At 54.1% G+C, this 19,989-nt stretch overlaps 2 protein-coding genes across 9 annotated transcripts in view; one reads left to right on the forward strand and one right to left on the reverse strand.

Moving 5' to 3' along the window:
* Window positions 1-47: 47 nt before the first annotated feature.
* Window positions 48-11,783, forward strand: Trim11 (tripartite motif containing 11). Of its 2 annotated transcripts, XM_057775989.1 has the most exons (6): window positions 51-617; window positions 3,469-3,564; window positions 4,234-4,464; window positions 8,864-8,886; window positions 8,968-9,068; window positions 10,419-11,783. In XM_057775989.1, the coding sequence occupies exons 1-6, from the start codon at window positions 213-215 to the stop codon at window positions 10,964-10,966; spliced, it is 1,404 nt and encodes a 467-aa protein (XP_057631972.1). In that variant the 5' UTR covers window positions 51-212; the 3' UTR covers window positions 10,967-11,783. The 2 variants fall into 2 exon arrangements, with proteins under 2 accessions (XP_057631973.1, XP_057631972.1); XM_057775990.1 differs by lacking the exon at window positions 3,469-3,564 and having other exon boundaries at window positions 48-617.
* Window positions 11,784-15,371: 3,588 nt separating this feature from the next.
* Obscn (obscurin, cytoskeletal calmodulin and titin-interacting RhoGEF) overlaps window positions 15,372-19,989 on the reverse strand; it is a 141,140-nt gene continuing 136,522 nt past the window's right edge. For all 7 annotated transcript variants that reach the window (XM_057775833.1, XM_057775831.1, XM_057775832.1 and 4 more), the window contains 11 exons: window positions 19,497-19,577; window positions 19,215-19,325; window positions 18,929-19,096; window positions 18,202-18,324; window positions 17,884-18,054; window positions 17,245-17,329; window positions 16,832-17,071; window positions 16,392-16,615; window positions 16,110-16,185; window positions 15,771-15,920; window positions 15,372-15,614 (listed from right to left, as the gene is read on the reverse strand). In XM_057775833.1, coding sequence (XP_057631816.1) covers window positions 15,437-15,614; window positions 15,771-15,920; window positions 16,110-16,185; window positions 16,392-16,615; window positions 16,832-17,071; window positions 17,245-17,329; window positions 17,884-18,054; window positions 18,202-18,324; window positions 18,929-19,096; window positions 19,215-19,325; window positions 19,497-19,577 — 1,607 coding nt within the window. In that variant the 3' untranslated portion in view covers window positions 15,372-15,436. The remainder of the gene's footprint in view (window positions 15,615-15,770; window positions 15,921-16,109; window positions 16,186-16,391; window positions 16,616-16,831; window positions 17,072-17,244; window positions 17,330-17,883; window positions 18,055-18,201; window positions 18,325-18,928; window positions 19,097-19,214; window positions 19,326-19,496; window positions 19,578-19,989) is intronic.

Consider the following 19,989-nt stretch of genomic DNA (forward strand, 5'->3'; position numbering starts at 1 on the left):
GGGTTCCAAAAAAAAAAAAAAGTTTCCTGCTTCCGTCACGGTTCCTCTTCCGGCGGAAGTCTGCGAGCCTAGTACCGGGCTTACCCACTACACGGGAGGCCGGGAGTGTGTTCACCTGGTCCCGAGCCCGTGCCCCCTTCAGCCCCCGCAAGCGGAGTAGCCTGATCCCCGTGCACCGCCAAGAGCCTGGTCCAGGCGCTGCCACCCGCACCATGGCCGCCCCAGACTTGTCCACCAACCTCCAGGAGGAGGCCACCTGCGCCATCTGCCTCGATTACTTCACCGACCCGGTGATGACCGACTGCGGACACAACTTCTGCCGCGAGTGCATCCGACGTTGTTGGGGCCAGCCCGAGGGCCCGTATGCGTGTCCCGAGTGCCGCGAGCTGTCGGCGCAGAGGAACCTGCGACCCAATCGCCCGCTCGCCAAAATGGCAGAAATGGCCCGGCGCCTGCACCCGCCGTCACCCGTCCCGCAGGGCGTGTGCGCGGCGCACCGCGAGCCGCTGGCCACCTTCTGCGGCGACGACCTCTGCCTGCTGTGTCCCACCTGCGAGCGCTCAGAGCACTGGGCTCACCGGGTACGACCGCTGCAGGACGCGGCCGAAGACCTCAAGGTGCGTTCCGCCGGGTGCAACCGGTCCGTGCCTGGAGCGAAGGGAAGTCCCGTCACTGTCCCTCCTTGGGTGAGGGAGTGTAAGTTACAGTTATCCTGGTCCCGTGAGGTGGTCAGAGTGTAGCCTGGCTTTTCCCAGGATGCGATTGCACCGGCATTCCGGGAAAACCGGGTGCTGGCAGTCAGTCTTGATTGGGCTGGGAGAACTGAAGGGGCCGCTGTGAGATTAACAGTTTGGCTGACGTCAGAGTTGACACTCGGCCAATATGTTACCATCCCAGCATGAACTCGGGTCACCAGAATAAGCAGGCACCAAGTCTCCTTTGCTTTGGATTTCAGCACAGGGGATCGAAGCTTATAAACAGAGCTATCCCTGTGGTTTTCGTCTTACTTGCGCCTTACCGGATTCATTGGTTCAGTGGGTTTACCTTTCTGCCACCGCAAGCCCCTTGATGGTGCTGAAAGGGACTCACATCTTTCCAGAAGTTACACTACAGATCCTGGCAGGGCAACACTAAAACTGCTCTATTACAGAAGAAGAGCCTTGTCCTCATTCTTGTTAGGGTCGTTGTCTGAGTTGACAATTAAGCTGCCAAGACAGATCAACAGGAGAAAAGTTACAGCTCAAGTAGCATTTTCTCCTGCATAGGGCATCACAAGGAAAAAGAAAGAAACACTCAGAGAAGCTGTTACCCTAGGGCTCTTTCCAAACAGGTGGAGTTACCAGAAAGAGCCCTGGACTTCGGGGTCTCAGCAGTTGTGGACCTGTCTAGGAAGTAGGATGCTCAAGACAGAGTGTCTCCTGCAGAACGGATGCTCTGCCTTCTGCCCGCCTACATCTGTGTCTGTGCAGAAGCGCTCACCTCCACCTAAACCTCACAGCCCCTGGGCAGGTTTGCGAATGGGGACACAGTTTAACAGGGACACCAGGAAGTCAGCAAACAGCTTTTACCTGTGATCAGTGGCTCTGCCATTCCTCCACTCATCGGAGCTTGGCATGGGGTCCCCTGGGCCATGCTGGCTTCCATGGCTCTGGTGACAAGTTCACTCTTTGGCTGTGGCTCCCGGAGCCATGAGTGAGTAGTACCCAGAGGGGAGCCTCCAGTTCTGCAGTAAAGTCAGAGAGGTGGGAGGAGGGTTCACATAGGCGGGAACTGGGAGCTGAGGAGAGAACCCAGGCTATCCCAAGGCAACCAGAACTTGAAGCTTTTGCTGGTGTCGCATGCTGCTGCTTCACAAGGTCACTCTGTTTAAAATGCTGCCCCTGACCTCAGCGTGGAAAATGGGGAAATGGGGGCAGGAGTGATGTCTCCAGTAGTTAGAGTTTACTGCTCTTCCAGATTGCCCGAGTTCAGTTCCCAGCACTGATGCCGGGCCACTCATAGCTACCTGTAACCCGAGCTCTAAGGGGAGCTGACATGTCTGGCCTCTACAGGCATGTACACTGAGGTGCACATCCCACTTGCAGACATACGTGTAATCAAGATAATAAGGATATTTTTTTTTTATGAGAAAATGGCTGGGTATGGCGGCTCATGTCTGTCCAGCTACTCAGGAGGCTGAGACAGGGAAATCAAAGTTCAGGCCCTACCTGGGTTGCAGAGTAAGTGCAAAACCAGTACCGATGACTCAGTAAGATAGAGAGAGGGCTAGATATAACTCTGGTAAGGCACTCGCTTAGCATGTGTGAGGCCCTGTGTTCCGGGAGAAAACACGGGAAAGACATGGACAGAACCTGGATCTCAAGCTGGAGGTGTACATAATGAGGGGGCCAACTGACAAGAGAAGTTACACAGCATCTGGGACAGGCCCGGGGCTTCTGCCATAGCCCTGATCACAGCCAAGCCCAGCTGGCAGCTGGGTTCCACCTCCCCTCCCTAACTGACATCAGGATTTCCTCCAGCACCTTGTCCAGGCCTGGAGTTGATAAGGTTTGGGTCGATAGACCCTGTTGGAGACAAACACACGCTGCCCAGTTGACCTGTTCATAGGAATGCTTGCCATTCTGGGGTCCGCAAAACTGCAGGGACGTGGGAATGGAATCAGGATCAGATCCAACCCAGAAGAGGCACTGGGAGAAAAGGTGGGATGGGAAGTCACATCTGCATCTGGTTTGAGCCCCCGTGGTACGTTCCCGCCACTGTCTTATCCACAGACAGCTGTGGCATACAGCCCTGGAGGCTGTCCAAGGGCAAGGTGTATCTAGTAAGGACTGCTTCCTGGCTCACAAGTGGCGCCCTTCTTGGTGTGTTCTCCCGTGGAAGAAGCAGGGACTCTGAGATCCTATCCAGAAGGCCTTACTCTCATATCTTAGTCACCTTCCAAAAATCTTGCTCATCACCGAGGTGATCAGGTTTTCAACCTAGGAATTTTGGGGAACACTCAAATCTTAGCCTTTTACTTGCTGTGACCCTTATGGCCACACGGGAAGAGGAGGGGGACGTGGCTTGGAGGGAGGAGGGAAGCTCAGTCTTCAGCGCCAGCTTGGTGGGTGTGTCCTGATGAGGGAGCCTGGGTGCGCCCACCAAGCAGGGAACAAGCTGTCTACTCTGTAGAGGCCAGCAGGACTGGCATAGGGTCACAGGGCTAGAACCAAAAATAAGGAGGAACCTTGACATTTGGTAAGTTTGGGGAGGGGTAGCCTTTGTCTCTAAAGGGGATACTGCCAAATCAGGAGGATACCTGCCACTGGGGAGCATTGTATCCTGCCATTATCCGGACAAATTTCATTTGGCCCAATGGGGAAGAGGTTGGTCAGGAGGGAAGAGGCAGACTTCTGTGTCTGGGCCCCCCCTATAGGGCCCGATGCTAATCGGGATTCTCACGGCACCGCCTGGTCTCCATCCCACCAGGGGAGGCTGGAGAAGTCACTGGAGCACCTGCGAAAACAAATGGAGGATGCGATGCTGTTCCAAGCCCAGGCTGAGGAAACCTGTGCCTTGTGGCAGGCAGGTGCTGGGTCCGGGGTGAAGGAGGGAGCAGTAGCTGGATGCCAGACTAGCCCGAGACACCCTGTGGTCAGGCCAGTGTGTGTGTGTGTGTGTGTGTGTGTAATCGAGGATGCTAAAGTTTGATTCTGTCCTTCTGCCCTTCCTGGGGTCCTGACATGCTTGAGTTCAGGGTCATAGAGGGAGCAGACATGAGGGATCCCAAGGATGGATCTGGATGATGTCAGGAGCAGGCCAGGTATGGGGAGGTCTCCCATAGTGTATTTAGGGGTCAGGGAGGTATTTGGCGTTAGCGTATCTAGCTTTGCAATGGCAGCTTGGTCTGGCTGACATCTGGGGATGGACTTGGGGCCTTTGTGACAGATGTTGGGTGTGGCTGGGCCCAGGAATGGATCTTGAATCTGAGTAGCCACAGGTGGTAGATTGATGGTCTGATGGCTCAAGGGGTGGGTTTGGGTTGTGAATCGCCCAGAGTTGTCGGTGTATCTGGGCAGCCATGGATGACAAATTGGATGCGCTGTCAGCTCTTGGGGTCTAGACAGCTCCTGGTGGTCTATTCTGTGTCTGATCAGCCTAGGATGGTGGGTTTGGGGTGTAGGCATCCCCAAATGGTCAGTCTCTGGTCTGGCATCAGGCCTCACCCTCAGCTGTCTTTCTTGTGCCCTACAGAAGATGGTGGAGAGCCAGAGGCAGAATGTGCTGGGCGAGTTTGAGAGGCTGCGCCGCCTGTTGGCAGAGGAGGAGCAGCAACTGCTGCAGAAGCTGGAGGAAGAGGAGCTGGAGGTCCTGCCACGGCTGCGCGAAGGCGCCACGAGACTTGGCCAGCAAAGCACACAGCTGGCAGCCCTCATCTCAGAGCTCGAGAACCGCTGCCAGCTGCCAGCGCTGGGGTTATTGCAGGTGAGTGGGCTGGGCGGAATGTCTGGAGGTCTCCCAAGGGGAACATCATGTCCGCACCCCTCACCCCACTGCTGGGCACGCTGCTTCCTCTCCAGACACACGGGGTCTGCACCTTCCTATTGCAGGGTGAGCACGGGGCATGCAGTGCAGCCCCAAGTCCCAGCCACTTGCCTGCCTTCTGCCTCCACCTCTGGCCGCACGCAAGCCTGGTATTCCATACTGTGCTCCATGTGAGGGGGGTGAGCTGGCAAATGATTCGGAGTGAGGAAGCGTTGGCGGAGCTTGTCCATAACAGACTCGAGTCTACAGAGAGCCTGGCCTGCCCGTCTTCTGTAAATATCACAGCAACTAAGACGGGTGTCCCAGCATTCTGCCACCCCACACTCGGTGTGATGAATAAAAGAAAGAGAAGTAGCCCTTGATGTCCACAGAGAGGGCTGCCAGCCCCCAAGGCTCCCAGCGGGGATGCACCAGTTCCCTAAACGAAAGGGTATAGGGTTTGCATAACAGCTATGGGCATCCTCTGCCTACCTTCCATTGCTGCGGGCTGACCGGAGAGTCTGAGTATTCTGAACACGCAGTCAACAGCTGCTGCGCCATTTTTAAGGGATAATGGGAAGAGTCAATGTCATGTGTTCAGTCCAGATGTGATTTTACTTTCAACCCCCAGTCAGTTGAGTGTACAGGCATGAAACGAGGGCATACAGTGAGGCAGACTGAGAAAGGAGTCCCAGCCACGGCTTCCCATCTTCTCAGGCTGGCTGGCCTCAGCTGATGTTCTTTGTGGACACCGCAGAGTGGATGTAGGCCAGCCCATGTACTTTGGGGGACAGGATAGGACTCATTTAGCTCAGGGGGACGCTTCTGTCCCTCGCTGGTTACTCATCCTTGCTCCTGGACCCTGAGAGCCTCAGTAGGACTCACACCCCAACCCTTTCACCCTTTCACACCTTGAATGTCTGGTTATCTTTGTGGGGGGTCGTCCCCTCATTTTCTGCTACAGCAATGTGAGACTGGGGCGTTACGGTCAGGCAGCAGCCTCTGATGGGGCTCTTGGAACCTACTAGGACAAATCACTGCAGAAAGGTCGTCCTCGGAAGACCTCGTGGTGGGGATTACATTTCCATACGCATCTCAAAACGTAGCCGGTCCCTTCCCACCTCGCTTTTTTTTTGATGTTTTTTTCAAAGTTATCCCCGAGATGTATGCCTCAGTTCTGCTCTTCCCTGAATCTTGCCTTCATTTCCCCCAAACGAGAACACTTTGTCCCTCCGCCCTCTCTCGCAGGGCAGTCTAGAGGACATGAACAGTGTGCAGTCAGTTCTAGGACCCTTCAACAGGCTCAGGGCCTCAATCTCCCCATTTGTCAAATGGGCATTGATGGGGTTCAGGGGTGACTGCTGAGTGCAGCTGTGGGGTTCACTGTTGCCCTTCCTTAGGGACTTGGCTGTGCTTTGTGCCACCCGACACCCCGATGCCATCTCCCTGGTATGTAGATGTGGGTCTAAGATTGCCCCTTTGCCTTCCAGGGAGGACGGAGGCAGTGTGCTCCTCTGGGGCCCAGGTGCTGGGTACATAGCAGGAGGGTGGCTCACTGGGAAGAGACACCAGGGATTTTGACCTTTACCAAGCTGTCAGATGGTTAGAGCCTGCCAAATAGAAATGTCTCTGGGAGCTCTTGAAGGGAAGACCAAGAGAACAGAGAGGAAGGAGACAGAGGCCTATGCCAGTAGAGCAGATTAAATGCACCGACACGCCTCTCACCTAACGTGTGTGTGTGTGTGTGTGTGCGTGTGTGTGTGTGCCCACACATGCTCGCTAAGTTCATTCAGATCTCATGCCCCTCCTCAAAGATAAATACACATTGCTGTATGTAGTTAGGGAAAGGTTTTTTCATGTGTGGGGTGTGTGTGTATGTGTACCCATGATAAGGTGCTCATACTCATGTGAGCAACTAGTGAGACTCACTGGTCCAGATGGGAAACATGAAAAGTCAAACCCATCTGTGGTTCATCAGACGTGATAGGGTACAGGTTGTTAGCCACAGTCACCCTCCTAGGCTATAGGAAAACAAAATGCTGGAAGGTTTTAGGAAGAAGGGGTGACTTGGAGTTGGGGGTGCAGAGATCTGTGCGAGTACCAGATTTGAATTTGTTTTTGTATGTGGTGGGTGCCTAGCTGTACCCGTGCCCCCCATCGTTCCCCCACTTGTACCCCACTACTGCCTGCTCCCCTCCTGTTCCTCTTTTCCTTGGATTTTTGTAGCCTTGGCTGTCCTGAAACCCACTCTGAGGACCAGGCTGGCCTTGAACTCACAGAGATCTGCCTGCCTCAACCTCTGAGTGCTAGGATTAAGGTGTGCAACATCACCTCCCTGCTGTGATTTTTTTTTTTTTTTAAAGAAATTTCACGGACAATGAAGGCTGATGAGAAGCCAAGGACAATGGCACTAGGTTTCGATCCTAATACATGAACTGGCTTTGTGGGAGCTTAGCCTGTTTGGATGCTCACCTTCCTGGACCTAGATAGAAGTGGGAGGACCTTGGTCTTCCTGTAGGGCAGGGAATTTGGACTGCTCTTCAGTATCGAGAGGGAGGGGGAATGGACTGGGGGGAGGAGAAGAGGAGTGGGGATAGGGGAAGGGGAGCGGGGGGAGGGGGCAATATGTGGGAGGAGGGGGAGGGAAATGGGAAACGGGGAGCAGTTGGAAATTTTAATTAAAAAAGAATTAAAAAAAAAAAAAGAAAAAGAAATTTCATTGATTCTCACCAGGTGGTGGTGGCACATAATCCCAGCACTCGGGAGGCAGAGAGGTAGGCAGATCTCTGTGAGTTCAAGGCCATCATGGTCTACAGAGTGAGCTCCAGGACAGCCAAGGCTATACAAAGAAGCCCTGTCTTGAAAAACCAACAAAAAAACCCCAAAAAAACAAAAAAGAAAAAATTTTTTTAAGTTTCATACACCTATTCCCTACTCCCTGCCACCCCAGCACTTGCTCTTTCCTTGTCTGCTCTCTCTCTCTCTCTTTCATTTAAATGACCCCGAGTCCGGTTTATGTCGCCCATACGTGCTAGACAAGCTGTCAGTGGCCTAATGAGCCCTCCCCCGTCATGCTGGACTTCCTGACTGGCTTGGTCTTGTGCGGGTAACCACAGCTGCTGTGAATTTTAAGCCCAGTGGACATGTCAGGTCCAGAGACAGCATTTCCCAGCATTTCTCTCCATCCTCCGCTCCCTCCTGTGATATCCCTTGTGGGGATGCCCATGCGGACAGAAATGACGGTTGAGCATTCTCGGGACCTTGACTAGTGTTGAGGCTCTCTGCATTGCAGCTGCCTCCTGCAGAGAGAATCTTCTCTAGCCAAGGTTGAGGGCAGCACCTACCTATAGATAGAAACATAAACATTTAGAAGGTGGTTTGACAAATGTCTGTTTAGCAAAGCAACAGTTGTAGGTTCCCCTCTAGGGCCTATGACCTCCCCAGCCTTACAGGCATAAATTCCTTTGTCCTGCTGAGCAGGTCTCAAATCCAGTGAAAAAGCAGTTGTTTACCCCATAGCCTCCATGCCACTATTGTTGCAGTGGGCACATCTTGCCTCATAGGTTGGCATTGCACTAGGATCTACCTTTGAGTGAGTCCGTTGATGACTTTGGTCCTCTGAAAGCTAGCCATCAGGGAGGTAATTTCCAGGTCCATTCAACTTGATTTCTCTATGAACTGCGACCAAAGTGTGTTGTGTCTTCAACAATAGAGGCTTATCTTCTATTTATGGTAGGTAACCAAGAGCAGTGGTAAGCCTGTGTTTGGTGGGGGGGGGGCATTTGGAGCCTCTCTGATCAATAAAAAATTGGGATGTATCTAATAGTAATGTTTGACAGACTGTATCTTGAAATACAGTTACATTCCAAGGTTTGGAGGAGGGAGGGACACAGCTTGGCTACTGACTGCGGTACTGGTGCAGATTAGATAAAGAGACACAGAAGGATAAACAAGGCATGGGGCCAAGCCGGGGCATCTGTGGGACCTTGGAGACAGTATTAGGAGAGAGGGCAGAGGACACAGTGGGCACATAGTGGGGGCCTCACCTGACACAGCACTCTTCATGGGGCAAACACATGTGCCTGTCCTGTCCTAAGAGTATCAGGGAGTCCTGCTACATGGGATTCTGTGGACAAAGTAGGCAGTGACCCATCATTTTCTGTGAAAGGAAGAGGCAGAGCTTGATCTGGACCTGGTCTACCCTCCAGGACATTTCTCTGCAGGGCTCTAGGCCCCTGTAGCATTCCTGTGTCTGGCCTGTGACCTCATCCCACTTGTGGGGCTGGAATGATCTGGGGAGCCCCAAGATGAGGTAGGTCATGAGCCTTGGTAACGAGTGTACCCTTCCTCCCTCCCGCAGGACATTAAGGACGCCCTATGCAGGTATGAGCCTGGGCAGCTGGGCAGGGTTTGGGTGGGGCCCAGCTGCTGGCCCCAGGCATGAAGCTGAGTTGTCCCCTGTAGGGTGCAGGATGTGAAGCTGCAACCTCCAGAGGTGGTGCCCATGGAGCTGAGGACCGTGTGCAGGGTCCCAGGGCTGGTAGAGATCCTGCGGAGGTTCCGAGGTAGGTGTTCAGTCCTGGGAGCAGAGCTGTCATGGATCCAGTAACTTAGAGCAGCTGTTCTAGAAACTTCCCTCTGCTTTAGACATGTTACCATGCGTGGCTATTTCCAAACCAAGCCGTTCTCCATCAGGCCCAGCCTCACAAGACTGCCCTACTTCAGTGCCACTTCCAAGACCCAGGGGTACCCATATTTCTGTCTCCCTGCTCTTCCTCCAAAGGGCTGTGAGGACAGCCCCTACCTAATGTCAAATAATTTGCTAAGGTGGCTCACAAAATCCAGGAGACACTTTGCTTAGTATTAACTGTTACAAAAGCTGCAGTTAAAAATGTGTGTTTGGTCAGTGGTGATGCATGCCTAAAATCCCAGCACTCAGGAAGCAGAGGCAGGCGGATCTCTATGAGTCTGATGCCAGCCCGGTCTACAGAGCAAGTTTCAGGACAGGCTCCAAAGCTACAGAGAAACCCTGTCTCAACAAAAAAACAAAAAAGATGCGTGGACAAGACTGGAGGATAGGCACGGAACCTTCCTTCCCTCCTGGCACTTTGATGAGCTCCCCAGCTCAGCATCTCCTTGGACCCCCACCTTTAAGGAGTTTTGGGGGAGGCTCTGTTCTGGGTACAGTGTGCCAGATCATTATGAGCAAACTTGACTCCTGCCTCCTCTCCTCTCCTGGAGCCCATGAATGAGGCTGAAGTGTACATTCTTCTGTCCCACAGCTGGCTGTGGTGACCAGCCCCCTCCTGACATCATCAGCAGGCCACCTGAACCATCTTAACAGCAGAAGTTCAGGTGTGATGTAAGGGGACCATTAGGACTGGCAGAGGGCGTTGCCAGGCCTTCCAGGAACCAGGGATGGACTCTGTTGCTAAGCCCTTGGTTCAAGTCGAAGGTCGATGGGGGTGGGGGTACGCCAGGCACAGAGGTAGGTAGACCAGAAGTCCCCTGAGACTGGTCTGGGAAGTTCCTGAGCCTGTCCCTGTTAGAATCCTACAGGGCCCAGGGTGCCGCTGCCACCTAAACCCAGTCCTCCATTAGGGAGTGAAAGAAAACAACAAATGTAAAAAGTGGTCAGGACGTGGGGGAACAGAAGGATCCACACTTCAAGGTCACCCTCAACTGTGTAGTAAACAAGCAGTCAGAATGCCCTCTCATCAGAAGTAGATGTGGGTTCTGGTTTCTAGAACATTCTGGGTAAGGATAGAGTAGGTGTTTTTTCCCAGGGAGGTGAAGTTCTTCACTGGGGATAGTTCAACCTGAGGCTCCAGCCAACAGCAGGGGAGGGTTTGGCTGATTGCCAGAGCGGATGGGGGCTGACTTGGGAGTGTGGTTGACCTCGGGCTTCTCCACAGGGGACATAACTCTGGACCCAGACACCGCCAACCCAGAGCTGGTCTTATCTGAGGACCGGAGGAGTGTGCAGCGTGGTGACCAGCGGCAGGCCCTGCCTGACAGCCCGGAGCGGTTTGACCCAGGCCCCTGCGTGCTAGGCCAGGAACGCATTACCTCTGGCCGCCATTACTGGGAGGTAGAAGTTGGGGACCGTACCAGCTGGGCGCTTGGTGTATGTAAAGAAAATGTCAACAGGAAGGAGAAGGGGGAGCTGTCAGCTGGCAACGGGTTCTGGATTCTGGTGTTCCTGGGGAGTTTCTATAATTCCACCGAGCGGGCCTTCTCCCCCCTACGGGACCCTCCCAAGCGTGTGGGGATCTTTCTGGACTATGAAGCTGGTCATCTCTCCTTCTACAGCGCCACAGATGGGTCACTGCTGTTTATTTTCCCTGAGACCCCCTTCTCAGGTACACTCCGGCCCCTCTTCTCACCTTTGTCTAGTAGCCCAACCCCTATGACCATCTGCAGGCTCATAGGTGTACCTGGGGACACCCTTGGTCCCCAGTAACCCAGATAGTCTAGAGAAGTCCCTTCACCTCTCCTGGTCCCTTGCCCTGACCACACAGAGGCCCAGGAGGCAGATGATGTTCTGTGAGTATTAGGAGATGCACACAGTGCCTTTCTGACCACACTTGGGGATCACAAGTCCTCGGTCTCAAGAGACAGAAAGAGCGGGAGTACACTGGGCCGGGCTCTGTCCTCAGTGGGGGGGATCCTCCCCACCACTGATGGCACTTAGTGCCAAAAGCCCTCACCAAATCACTAAGTCCCATGTGTCACCAGCACTTCTGACTCAAGGTTCCAGTGATGTGATGGGCTTTTCCAGAAGTAATCCAGGCCTGTCCACACTGCTGTGCCAAAAAGCGTGCCATGCCATCCCCGAAATGAACTAGGCAAGGTTAGGTAGGGAGCCAGCTTCAAGCCCACCAGCGTCTCAGGATTTGGTCCAGTAAATGGAAGGGCTGCTCAGAGTCCTTGCCGTGGTTGGTGTGGCCACAGGGAAGGATGAGCAGGCAGCAGCCTGAAGTCTGCTGGGGGCGGATCCTAAATCTTTATATTCAGCACAAAACGGGCCCAGACGTGGAACTCAGAAACAGCACTTGAACACACCCTTCTGTTTTGAGACTTGTCTGGTTTTGCCTTCAGAGGGGCTCCCCTGGCGTCTGGCTAGTTTGGGTACACTGCCCGTGGCTGCCTGCCTTGCAGAGTGAGCCACACAGTCCCTTCCCGAGCACACAGGAGCCAGCAGTGACTGCTTTCATGTTACACTTCCGGGAGTTTTAGCTTTTATTTATTGAAAGGGAAACATTTAAATAAACGGTTATCTGGAACAGTGTCCTCTGCTTATCCTGTGGGTAAAATAACTGGGACCTTGATTGGTAAGGTGGCTCAGCGGATAAAGGCACATGCTGCTTTGGCAGAGTTTGAACTGACTTTGGCTCCAGCGCCCATATTGGGCAGCTCACAACTGCTTGTAACTCCGCCTCCCAGGAATTACACATCTGGCTTCTGAGGGCATCTGCACTCACACACTGCTTAAAACCCCCTCTCGCACACACAGTTAAAAAGCAAAAGAAGAAAAAACTGACATGCTGGGCAGACGTGGCTCAAGGAGGTAGTCACTGAAGAAACGAGGCTCACAGGTCACCAGATCTAAGACAGCTCTTTCCCACACAGGCGTGGCAACCTGGAGGTTCCACGTGTTCTTTATTCCACATGTGTGTTGAGTGTGTGTGTGACACCAAAAGGTCTTGATCCCCTGGGGTTGGTGGGTACTTTCTCACGTGGCTCATCATCTTGCTCCTGACCTGTAACCAGCTCTCTCTGAAGAGGATGCCCCATGACACTTCCACATGTTTGTTCCAGGCAGGGGAAGCCTAGCAGGTAAATGTATCATGCATCAGCACTGGCTGTGGCTTATAGACAATGCTGTGTGTGTAATTTCTGGGGCAAGGAAACCCTGACAAACGGGACAGAGGGGACAGCCGTGTGGTTGAGACCAACATGTGCTCATAGCCCTAGCCATGGCTTTGGAAAAGAGCTGGACACAGGTCCTGAGGAAGGATGAAGTCCATGACTGAAGCCAAATACTGGGTTCTGTAAGTCTAGTGTTGTGCTGTTAATATGGGCCCTAGTGGGGCCCCTGCTGAGGGAGTACACGTCCAGCCAGGAACTCCTGTGGTGGAGCAGACACCACGCAGTGAGTGAGACTCAAGGACATAGATTAATGAAGTGACTGAGCTCTACCATAGCAGTGGCCGAGCTCTTCCACAGCAGTGGCTGAGCTCCATCATAGCAGTGACTGAGCTCTACCATAGCAGTGGCCGAGCTCTTCCACAGCAGTGGCCGAGTTCTACCACAGCAGTGGCTGAGCTCTTCCATAGCAGTGGCTGAGCTCTACCATAGCAGTGGCTGAGCTCCATCATAGCAGTGGCTGAGCTCCATCATAGCAGTGGCTGAGCTCTACCACAGCAGTGGCCGAGCTCTTCCATAGCAGTGGCTGAGCTCTACCATAGCAGTGGCTGAGCTCTACCATAGCAGTGGCTGAGCTCTACCATAGCAGTGGCTGAGCTCCATCATAGCAGTGGCTGAGCTCTACCATAGCAGTGGCTGAGCTCTACCATAGCAATGGCTGAGCCCCATCATAGCAGTGGCTGAGCTCTACCATAGCAGTGGCCGAGCTCTTCCACAGCAGTGGCTAAGCTCCATCACAGCAGTGGCTGAGCTCCATCATAGCAGTGGCTGAGCTCTATCCCAGTGGGTGGACCTTGAAGCCCAGATTCCGTAGTATGTTTGCATCTGTGGCTTTAGCTGTTATCCCATTCTCCCACCCTCTGGTTTTCATAATTAACATGATGACATCTCATTTTATCTTTTATCAGTGCCATCCACTAGGGTGTGACACAGTCAGGGGCTGTCACCAGAGGCAGAGTCGTGGGGGCACAGACTTGGACTTTCCCCTCCCAAATGAGAAGATAAATGATCCCGGTCACATATTCAGCAGCCCCGAGTGCTATATTATGCTATATTATTATTGTATATATTATATTATAGCAACCAACGAGGGGCGTGTCTGCACAGGCCCTGGTGAAATCAGGACAGCAGGGAGGTGGGGGCAGTGGGAAGATTGGCGAGATGAGGACCAGTCCCAGTTCTGAGATCAAGGTACCCTAGGTGCAAAAAGACCTAAGGGGCCAGTAAACAAGAATTGGTTCCAGCTTGGATGCTCTCAAAAAGCAGAGACAGTACCGACTGGTGCCTCAAAGCCTCTCAGCCACAGGAGACTAGTCAGAGTAGCAACCCCTGGCACCCAGCTATAAGCAAGTGTGGCTGCAGCTTGCCTCCAGGACATCTGTATCAACAACGCGCGAGTCAGTCTTTGACCAAGTGAAAATCAGGAGAAACTGCTGGGCATGAACACTCGGGGTCTTTCTCAGACTGGTTTGGAATTGCTGGCCTATGACCATGATAAAATGGGAGCAAAGCCTTGTTTCTATCCATGGCAGAAGAGGTCTGGCTCTGGCTGAAAGGGCTTGCCCCCCAAGGTTAGATTCTGCAAGGGGGTTTATTCCAAGAGAGGGACCTCTCTCCTTGCCAGCTTCTAGATGCCCCTGCCTGAGCTTCTGCAGTCCTGAGGTGGACTAGCCTTCAGGCATCTGAGTGTCACAGGCTTGCTTTTTAGTGTGCTGGTTACTGGACGTTAGGATCTTAGAGTCAAGGCCCTGTGGGGAGGTCCCTCGGGTCAGCCCTCCAGGGAGAGGGCAAAACTGCTTTTTGGATCCTGGCCAAGGGGAGTGTTTTTTTCCTGCTCTGGAAGAGGCGGTGGTGGGTTTCCTCACCACAGGCTCTGGTGAGAATGCAATGGGGCGACCTCATCAGGACATCCATGTGTAAAAGCAGGGGATCCAAGGCCACACACACTATAGGTAGTGTTGCAGGGTGGCTTGGTTTTCACCATGGCCGTGAACCAGCAATCCCAAGACAAGACCTAGATAAAGACCTCAGGGGTTCATGGCTTCTTACCCCCTCAAATATTTATTTTCTGTATGAGTACTCTGTCTGCATGTACACCTTTGTGCCAGAAGAGGGCATCAGATCCCACTAGAGATGGTTGTGAGCCTCCATGCGGTTGCTAGAAATTGAACTCAGCACCTCTGGAGGAGCAGTCAGTGCTCTTAACCACTCAGCCATCTGTCCAGCCCCAGCAGTACCTCCTGAGTGATCTCTTGGCCAAGTCCTGTCACAACCAAGATGTTCAGGTCACAGCTGCACACTAGGGCAGGGGAGAGGCCAGCAGGTTTCTGTGATGAGGAGGAGCTGAGGCCCAAAGATTAACAGAACTACAGGAACAGGATATGAGACCATCACTACACCACTTCAGGCTTCCAGAGCCAAAGGTTCCTGGGGGATCTGCTCCAGTTGTTACCAGCCTGGCAGCAATAATGTTCTAAAGAAGCACCTGTGTCTCTCAAGTTTATCAAAAGACCCTAAAGAAATAGGAGTCATCGCTGTCCCTCCACCCCCACCCCAGAAAAAGTCACCATTCAGAGGGGCCACTTATCTCCGAAAAAGATTTCAAACAGTTCTATCAACCTATCAGCGCAGTTCACAAGATGTAGGTGAAACCCAGATGACCAGGATGGATGAGACCGCATCTTGGCCGGCACTGCTGAGGTGTGCATATCCTTGGCCCTCTAAACTTTAAGTCCTACTTCAGATGCTGAAGATCGACTTGAGGGGTTTGCTATGTCTCTGTCCCTCCTCCCAATGGAGCCACATTTTAATTGGTTTATTGAGGATGGGTGAGTGGATATCACTTGGGGCACAAGTGATTCTCAAGTTCCAGAACTCTATGAATGAAGATCCCAAACGCCAGGAAGGTGACTCAATGAGGCAGGAAACTTTGGCTGTTTTGCATCTTTTATTGGCGCAGGTGTGCTCATGTGGCGAGGCACATCTTCCCCTGCAGAGCAGGACCTCAGTGTACCTGGGCCAGGTTATGCTTCTTGTAGAGTAGCGCCCGTCGCTTCTCACGCTCGCGCACAAAGGCGCGCAATCGCGCGGTGGGGAATGTCACAGGCGTGGGTCTGGAACCGGCGGGACCCTCCTCTGTCAGCCACCCGCACTGTAAGCAGGTGGTGGCGCATGGGCGGCCCCTGAAACATTAAGTGAACCATCCAGGGTCTGAGGGTTAGGCTGGGAGGGCGGGGTGTAGGGCGAGACAAACAGAGAGGGAAGGGTGCACGGTGGGTGAAGCCAGCACCGTGGGCTGGGCCCCGGAGAGCAGGTGGAGCACAGGTTGGACTCCTTACCAGGGTCGAGCGCACAGTGAGCTCTGCAGGAAGGCCACGGCACCTCCAGACAGCCCTGCATAGCAGCGACTCAACCGGATGAGTCCCTTGCGCAAGCCTTTCTGCAGGTCGCGAGTCCCCTCACTGCTGACGGGGTACTCGCCACTCAGCCTGCATGGGTGAGAGGCACAGGAGACGCTCAGGGATGGATAGGAGATGTAGGGACACCAAGCTCACCATAATGAATGGTGGCATATGGAGACCAAATTCTGGATGTATTTGTGGGGATTCACAGGGCTCTGTGTGTGGGGCTTGTCGCACCCACCTAGCACAGCTTCCCCAGACACCTGAGGGACTCACATAATGAAGGCTGTTACACCAATAGCCCAGATATCTGTCTGTGGAACAGCCCCTTGGCCTTCCAGGAGTTCCGGAGCTGCAGAGGAACATGGGTGGATACAGGTGGTTGGGCACAGTTGGGTGGGTCAGGTGGTAGATGTCAGTGGAGGAGACAGATGACATGCTGGACATCTGAGCCCAGATGCCCAGCATGTGAGAGGTGTCAGTGGAGCTGGGAGGGAGGGAAGCCAGATAGGGATGAGCTCCCTCCCTCCCCCGACAGACCGGGAGTCACATACGCACCCATGGTCTCTAGGTAGTCTTTGAAGTTCTCAGGGGGTGGGACCTTCTCTTGACCGAGGCTCTGAGCATTGCCCAGGTCCACCACCTTAAGCAAGTTGTACTCAGTGACCATCATGTTCTCAGATCTCAGGTCCAGGTGCAGGATGCGTTGGGCATGCAGGTACTGGGTGGCACTTAGCATCTGCCACAGGTAGTCCTTCACGTCAGACTCTGAGTAGGAGTCCCTAGGGGCACAGAGGGCTCAGAATGGGCCCAAGGCAGGTGGGGGTGTCCTGCCAGGGCTAGGCACACGCGGGGAAGGCAGAGAACACTGTCCTGGCAAAAGCCAAAAAGAAGCATCGGGTTCCGCCGAGTCCCTGCTTGATGTGGTCACAGTTCTCACGGTCCCTCCCAGAGCCATCTGCCTGCCTGTCTCCCAGGCAACCCGTGCTACCCCTCACCTCTCTGCCAGGCAGGGTAGCAGCTCAGGGCCAGAGCACAGCTCCAGGATGAGCACCAGGTGCCGGGGACTGAGGTAGGCGGCGTGGAGTTGGGCCAGATGTGGGTGATGCAGTCTCTTGAGTGCTTCATATTCTCTTAGCACAGCTGTCTTGTCCTCAGGCCGGTAGGGGACAATCTTAGCAGCCAGCGCCCGCCCACTGGCCTTCTCCCTACACTGCCGTACCACACTGAAGCGGCCCCTGCATAAAGGAAACACGGGGGGGGGGCGCTTGTGAGGAGTCCCCACACTTAGAGCAGCAGGGACCAAGCTCAATGAGCAGATAAGGTAAGGGGCCAGTGACAGGTGTACCGCAGCACAGGGACTCTGGGCATGACCGTCCCACCCTACCACCCTCTGCAGACACCCCTGCACCTCCGGATCTGCATCTGGAAGGCGAAGGTCTTTGTGCTGGGGAGCAGCTGGGCTGGCCTCCCCCGGCCACTCTCCTCCTCAGAGGCTGTAGAAGGAGATAGGAGACCTAGTCAGGGAGGGACATCCAGGTAGCCCTGTCCTTCACATCTCTCATAGTCCCTTCCCAAGCCCTAGAAAAGTAGCTCTTCTTTAGGATCCCATACACTTTGACCCCTCATTCCTTGAACAATTTTGTATGCATTGGAGAAGAAACTTGGACAAGGGAGGGTCCTGGCAGAGTCTGCCATCTTGACTGACTGGTGTGTGATAATGGCAGAGGGCATTCCAGGGTGGAACCAGATAGCAATCAAATGACACCTGCCGTTCTTGAGTCTACACCAGCCATTTCCAATCAACCACAGCACTCTCCCATCAGATGCAAACACAGCACCCAGTGAAGTAAAAATCAACCACGGATCAACTCCCAGGGTAACATGAAGAGGGAGCTGGTGAGTGAAGGGGGACAGGAAGATGCTAGGGTTCCCAGGGAGTGTAAGCTCTGAATGCTGAATACAGGCAAGTAGATCATCCATGGGTAAGAGGGTGTCTATGCCTGATCTGATGGCCACCCTTCTCTGCCCCATTCACCTCAAAGCTTACCCAGGTGGTTGAGCCCTCCCAGGAGGACTTGATCTGAAGGGCTGCTGTAGGGGCCCATTCCTGCTTTGCTGACACACGCTGTTCGGAAAGTATACATGCCACCCCGAGACAGCTTGCTGGTGACGTAGCAACAATCGGAGATGTCAGAGGCCAGGGTGGTCCAGCTGCCTCCTGACCACACAGGAGAGAGTGAGAAGCAGTCGTGACGAATCAAGGGAACTCCTTTCCTGAGGCCACCCACAGACACAGAGCAGACACACCCACAGTGCCTCTCCGTGTCAACCCTGCACAGAGGCCTAAGCCTCGGGAAGCCTGTACCTTCTATACAGCACTGCACTATGTAGGTCACTGGGCCGCAGGATTCCACGGGCTTCCAGACCAGCAGCACTGCATCCGTGTACACTTCCCCCACCTCTGGGCGTGGAGAGGACGAGGGGCGCTCTGCAAGGGCAACCCTATGATCGGCATGGATGCTTGACCCACAAGGAGCAATCTCTGGCTACACCTATCTCACTCTCAACAACCTCTACTGGTTCTGGAGAGGGGTTTCAAGAATGGATGAGGGGAAGAGGCTGTGGGGATGCAGGGATATCTGCCTGGCTATCTCTGTCACGATCTCAGCTGGCATCTCACCGGGCATACTCAAGACCCTAGGGAGTGGCCCTGGTTTGTGCCTCATCTCTTCTGAGTGCCCTAGCATAAGGCATACAGGCAGGCCACCCAGTGATGGACGGGTACCAGAGGCAGGCCAATAGTCTCTTTCTCAGTGCTCCAGAAATGCGTGGATGCTGCATGAACCAATTCAGAAAGCAGTACAAGAAAATGAGGAGGAACCATCTGGAGAGAAAGCTCTGATTGACATGAGATGTGACATTAGCAGCATTATCTACCTCTGACTTTTCTTGACTTCCCTCCGAGTCCCAGTTGCATGGACCCTCACATAAGAAGCCAGCAACGTCCTGCTCACTAATCAAGATCAGGGCCTCCTGGAACCCCCAGCCCAGCCTCCTTGGCCTGGCAGAGACGTCTGGTGTGGCCTACACACCTGCTTTCCGGAGGACACCTGTAGTGACGGCTGTCCCCAGCGGATTGCTCACACAGCAGGTGTATGTACCCAGATCCTCCTCTTTCACCACCAGGATGGTCAACAGCTGGAAGTTCTTCAGGGTGGACGAGATGAGGAGGTGGCCACTGCTCTCCAGGAGGGCCCCATCTGTGTCAAAACAAAGTCAGCCTTGGTTTTCCCCAGGACAGCCACAGCATCCCACTGGGACTGTGGTTGCTGCTTGTCAGCACCAATCCAGCACCCAGTCTCTGGGGCAGCTCCTTACCTTTGCTCCAGGTAGCCTGGGCCGTTGGCTGGGCCAACACCTGGCAGGCCAGTGTCACTGATTGGCCCAGGACCACAGTCTCATCTGAAAGCTCTCTTAGGAAGGACGGCGCTGAGAGGGGGTGTAAGATAACCCTTGAGAGGAGACTTCCTGACCAGATAGCCCAGGCTAGGCCCTGCTCAGCTCTTCCCTCGGCTTCAACAGAAAGAAGCCTTCCAAAACTGCTTAGACCTCTACACCAGAAACCCACGCTGGACTCCCACAGTTGTGATCCCTGCTCACCTTGGTCCCTGCCCTTCAGGCCTGACAGCCGGAAAGAAGCCAGACCCGCCTTCTTCCTGGGGGGCTCCTCCTTCTCAGGACCTGCAGGAGAAAGAGGGCCAGGAGCTTATGGGGAGAAGCAAGACAGCATCAGCTTCCTCACGCTGGGAAATCGGCCAGGGGAAAGACCAGGACCTTAGGAAGCATGTGCAAAACCAGAACTAAGCTGCTGAAGCCACCACCAACCTCCCTTGGCTACAGTCTGTCAGGACACAGGCCTGAGCACAGGACATAGATAGATGGCTGCGGGGTACGTGGGGGCTGGGCCCAGGGTTAGGAAACCCAGGGGCCATGGAGGCTCTGAAGAGGAAGGGAAATGGGGTCACTGAGGGCCGTGTCAGAGAGTCTGGATTTGGAGTGGCTCCTGTGCCAGAGATTTGGGGTCTGGTGAATTGACCCATGAACCCCCTCTCTCCCCAAAGGTCTGACCCTGCTGCTGGCTCCAGGCCCCTGC

This window comes from Chionomys nivalis, chromosome 7 (assembly GCF_950005125.1).
Source record: "Chionomys nivalis chromosome 7, mChiNiv1.1, whole genome shotgun sequence".
NCBI classification, from domain to species: domain Eukaryota; kingdom Metazoa; phylum Chordata; class Mammalia; order Rodentia; family Cricetidae; genus Chionomys; species Chionomys nivalis.

What these genes read in the sequence shown, in the direction of transcription:
- Trim11 (XM_057775989.1), top strand. Translation starts at nt 213, where the DNA reads ATGGCCGCCCCAGACTTGTCCACCAACCTCCAGGAGGAGGCCACCTGC. An exon ending in ATTAAGGACGCCCTATGCAG is followed by an intron (nt 8,887 to 8,967) that starts GTATGAGCCTGG and finishes TGTCCCCTGTAG; the next exon opens with GGTGCAGGATGTGAAGCTGC. An exon ending in GATCCTGCGGAGGTTCCGAG is followed by an intron (nt 9,069 to 10,418) that starts GTAGGTGTTCAG and finishes GCTTCTCCACAG; the next exon opens with GGGACATAACTCTGGACCCA.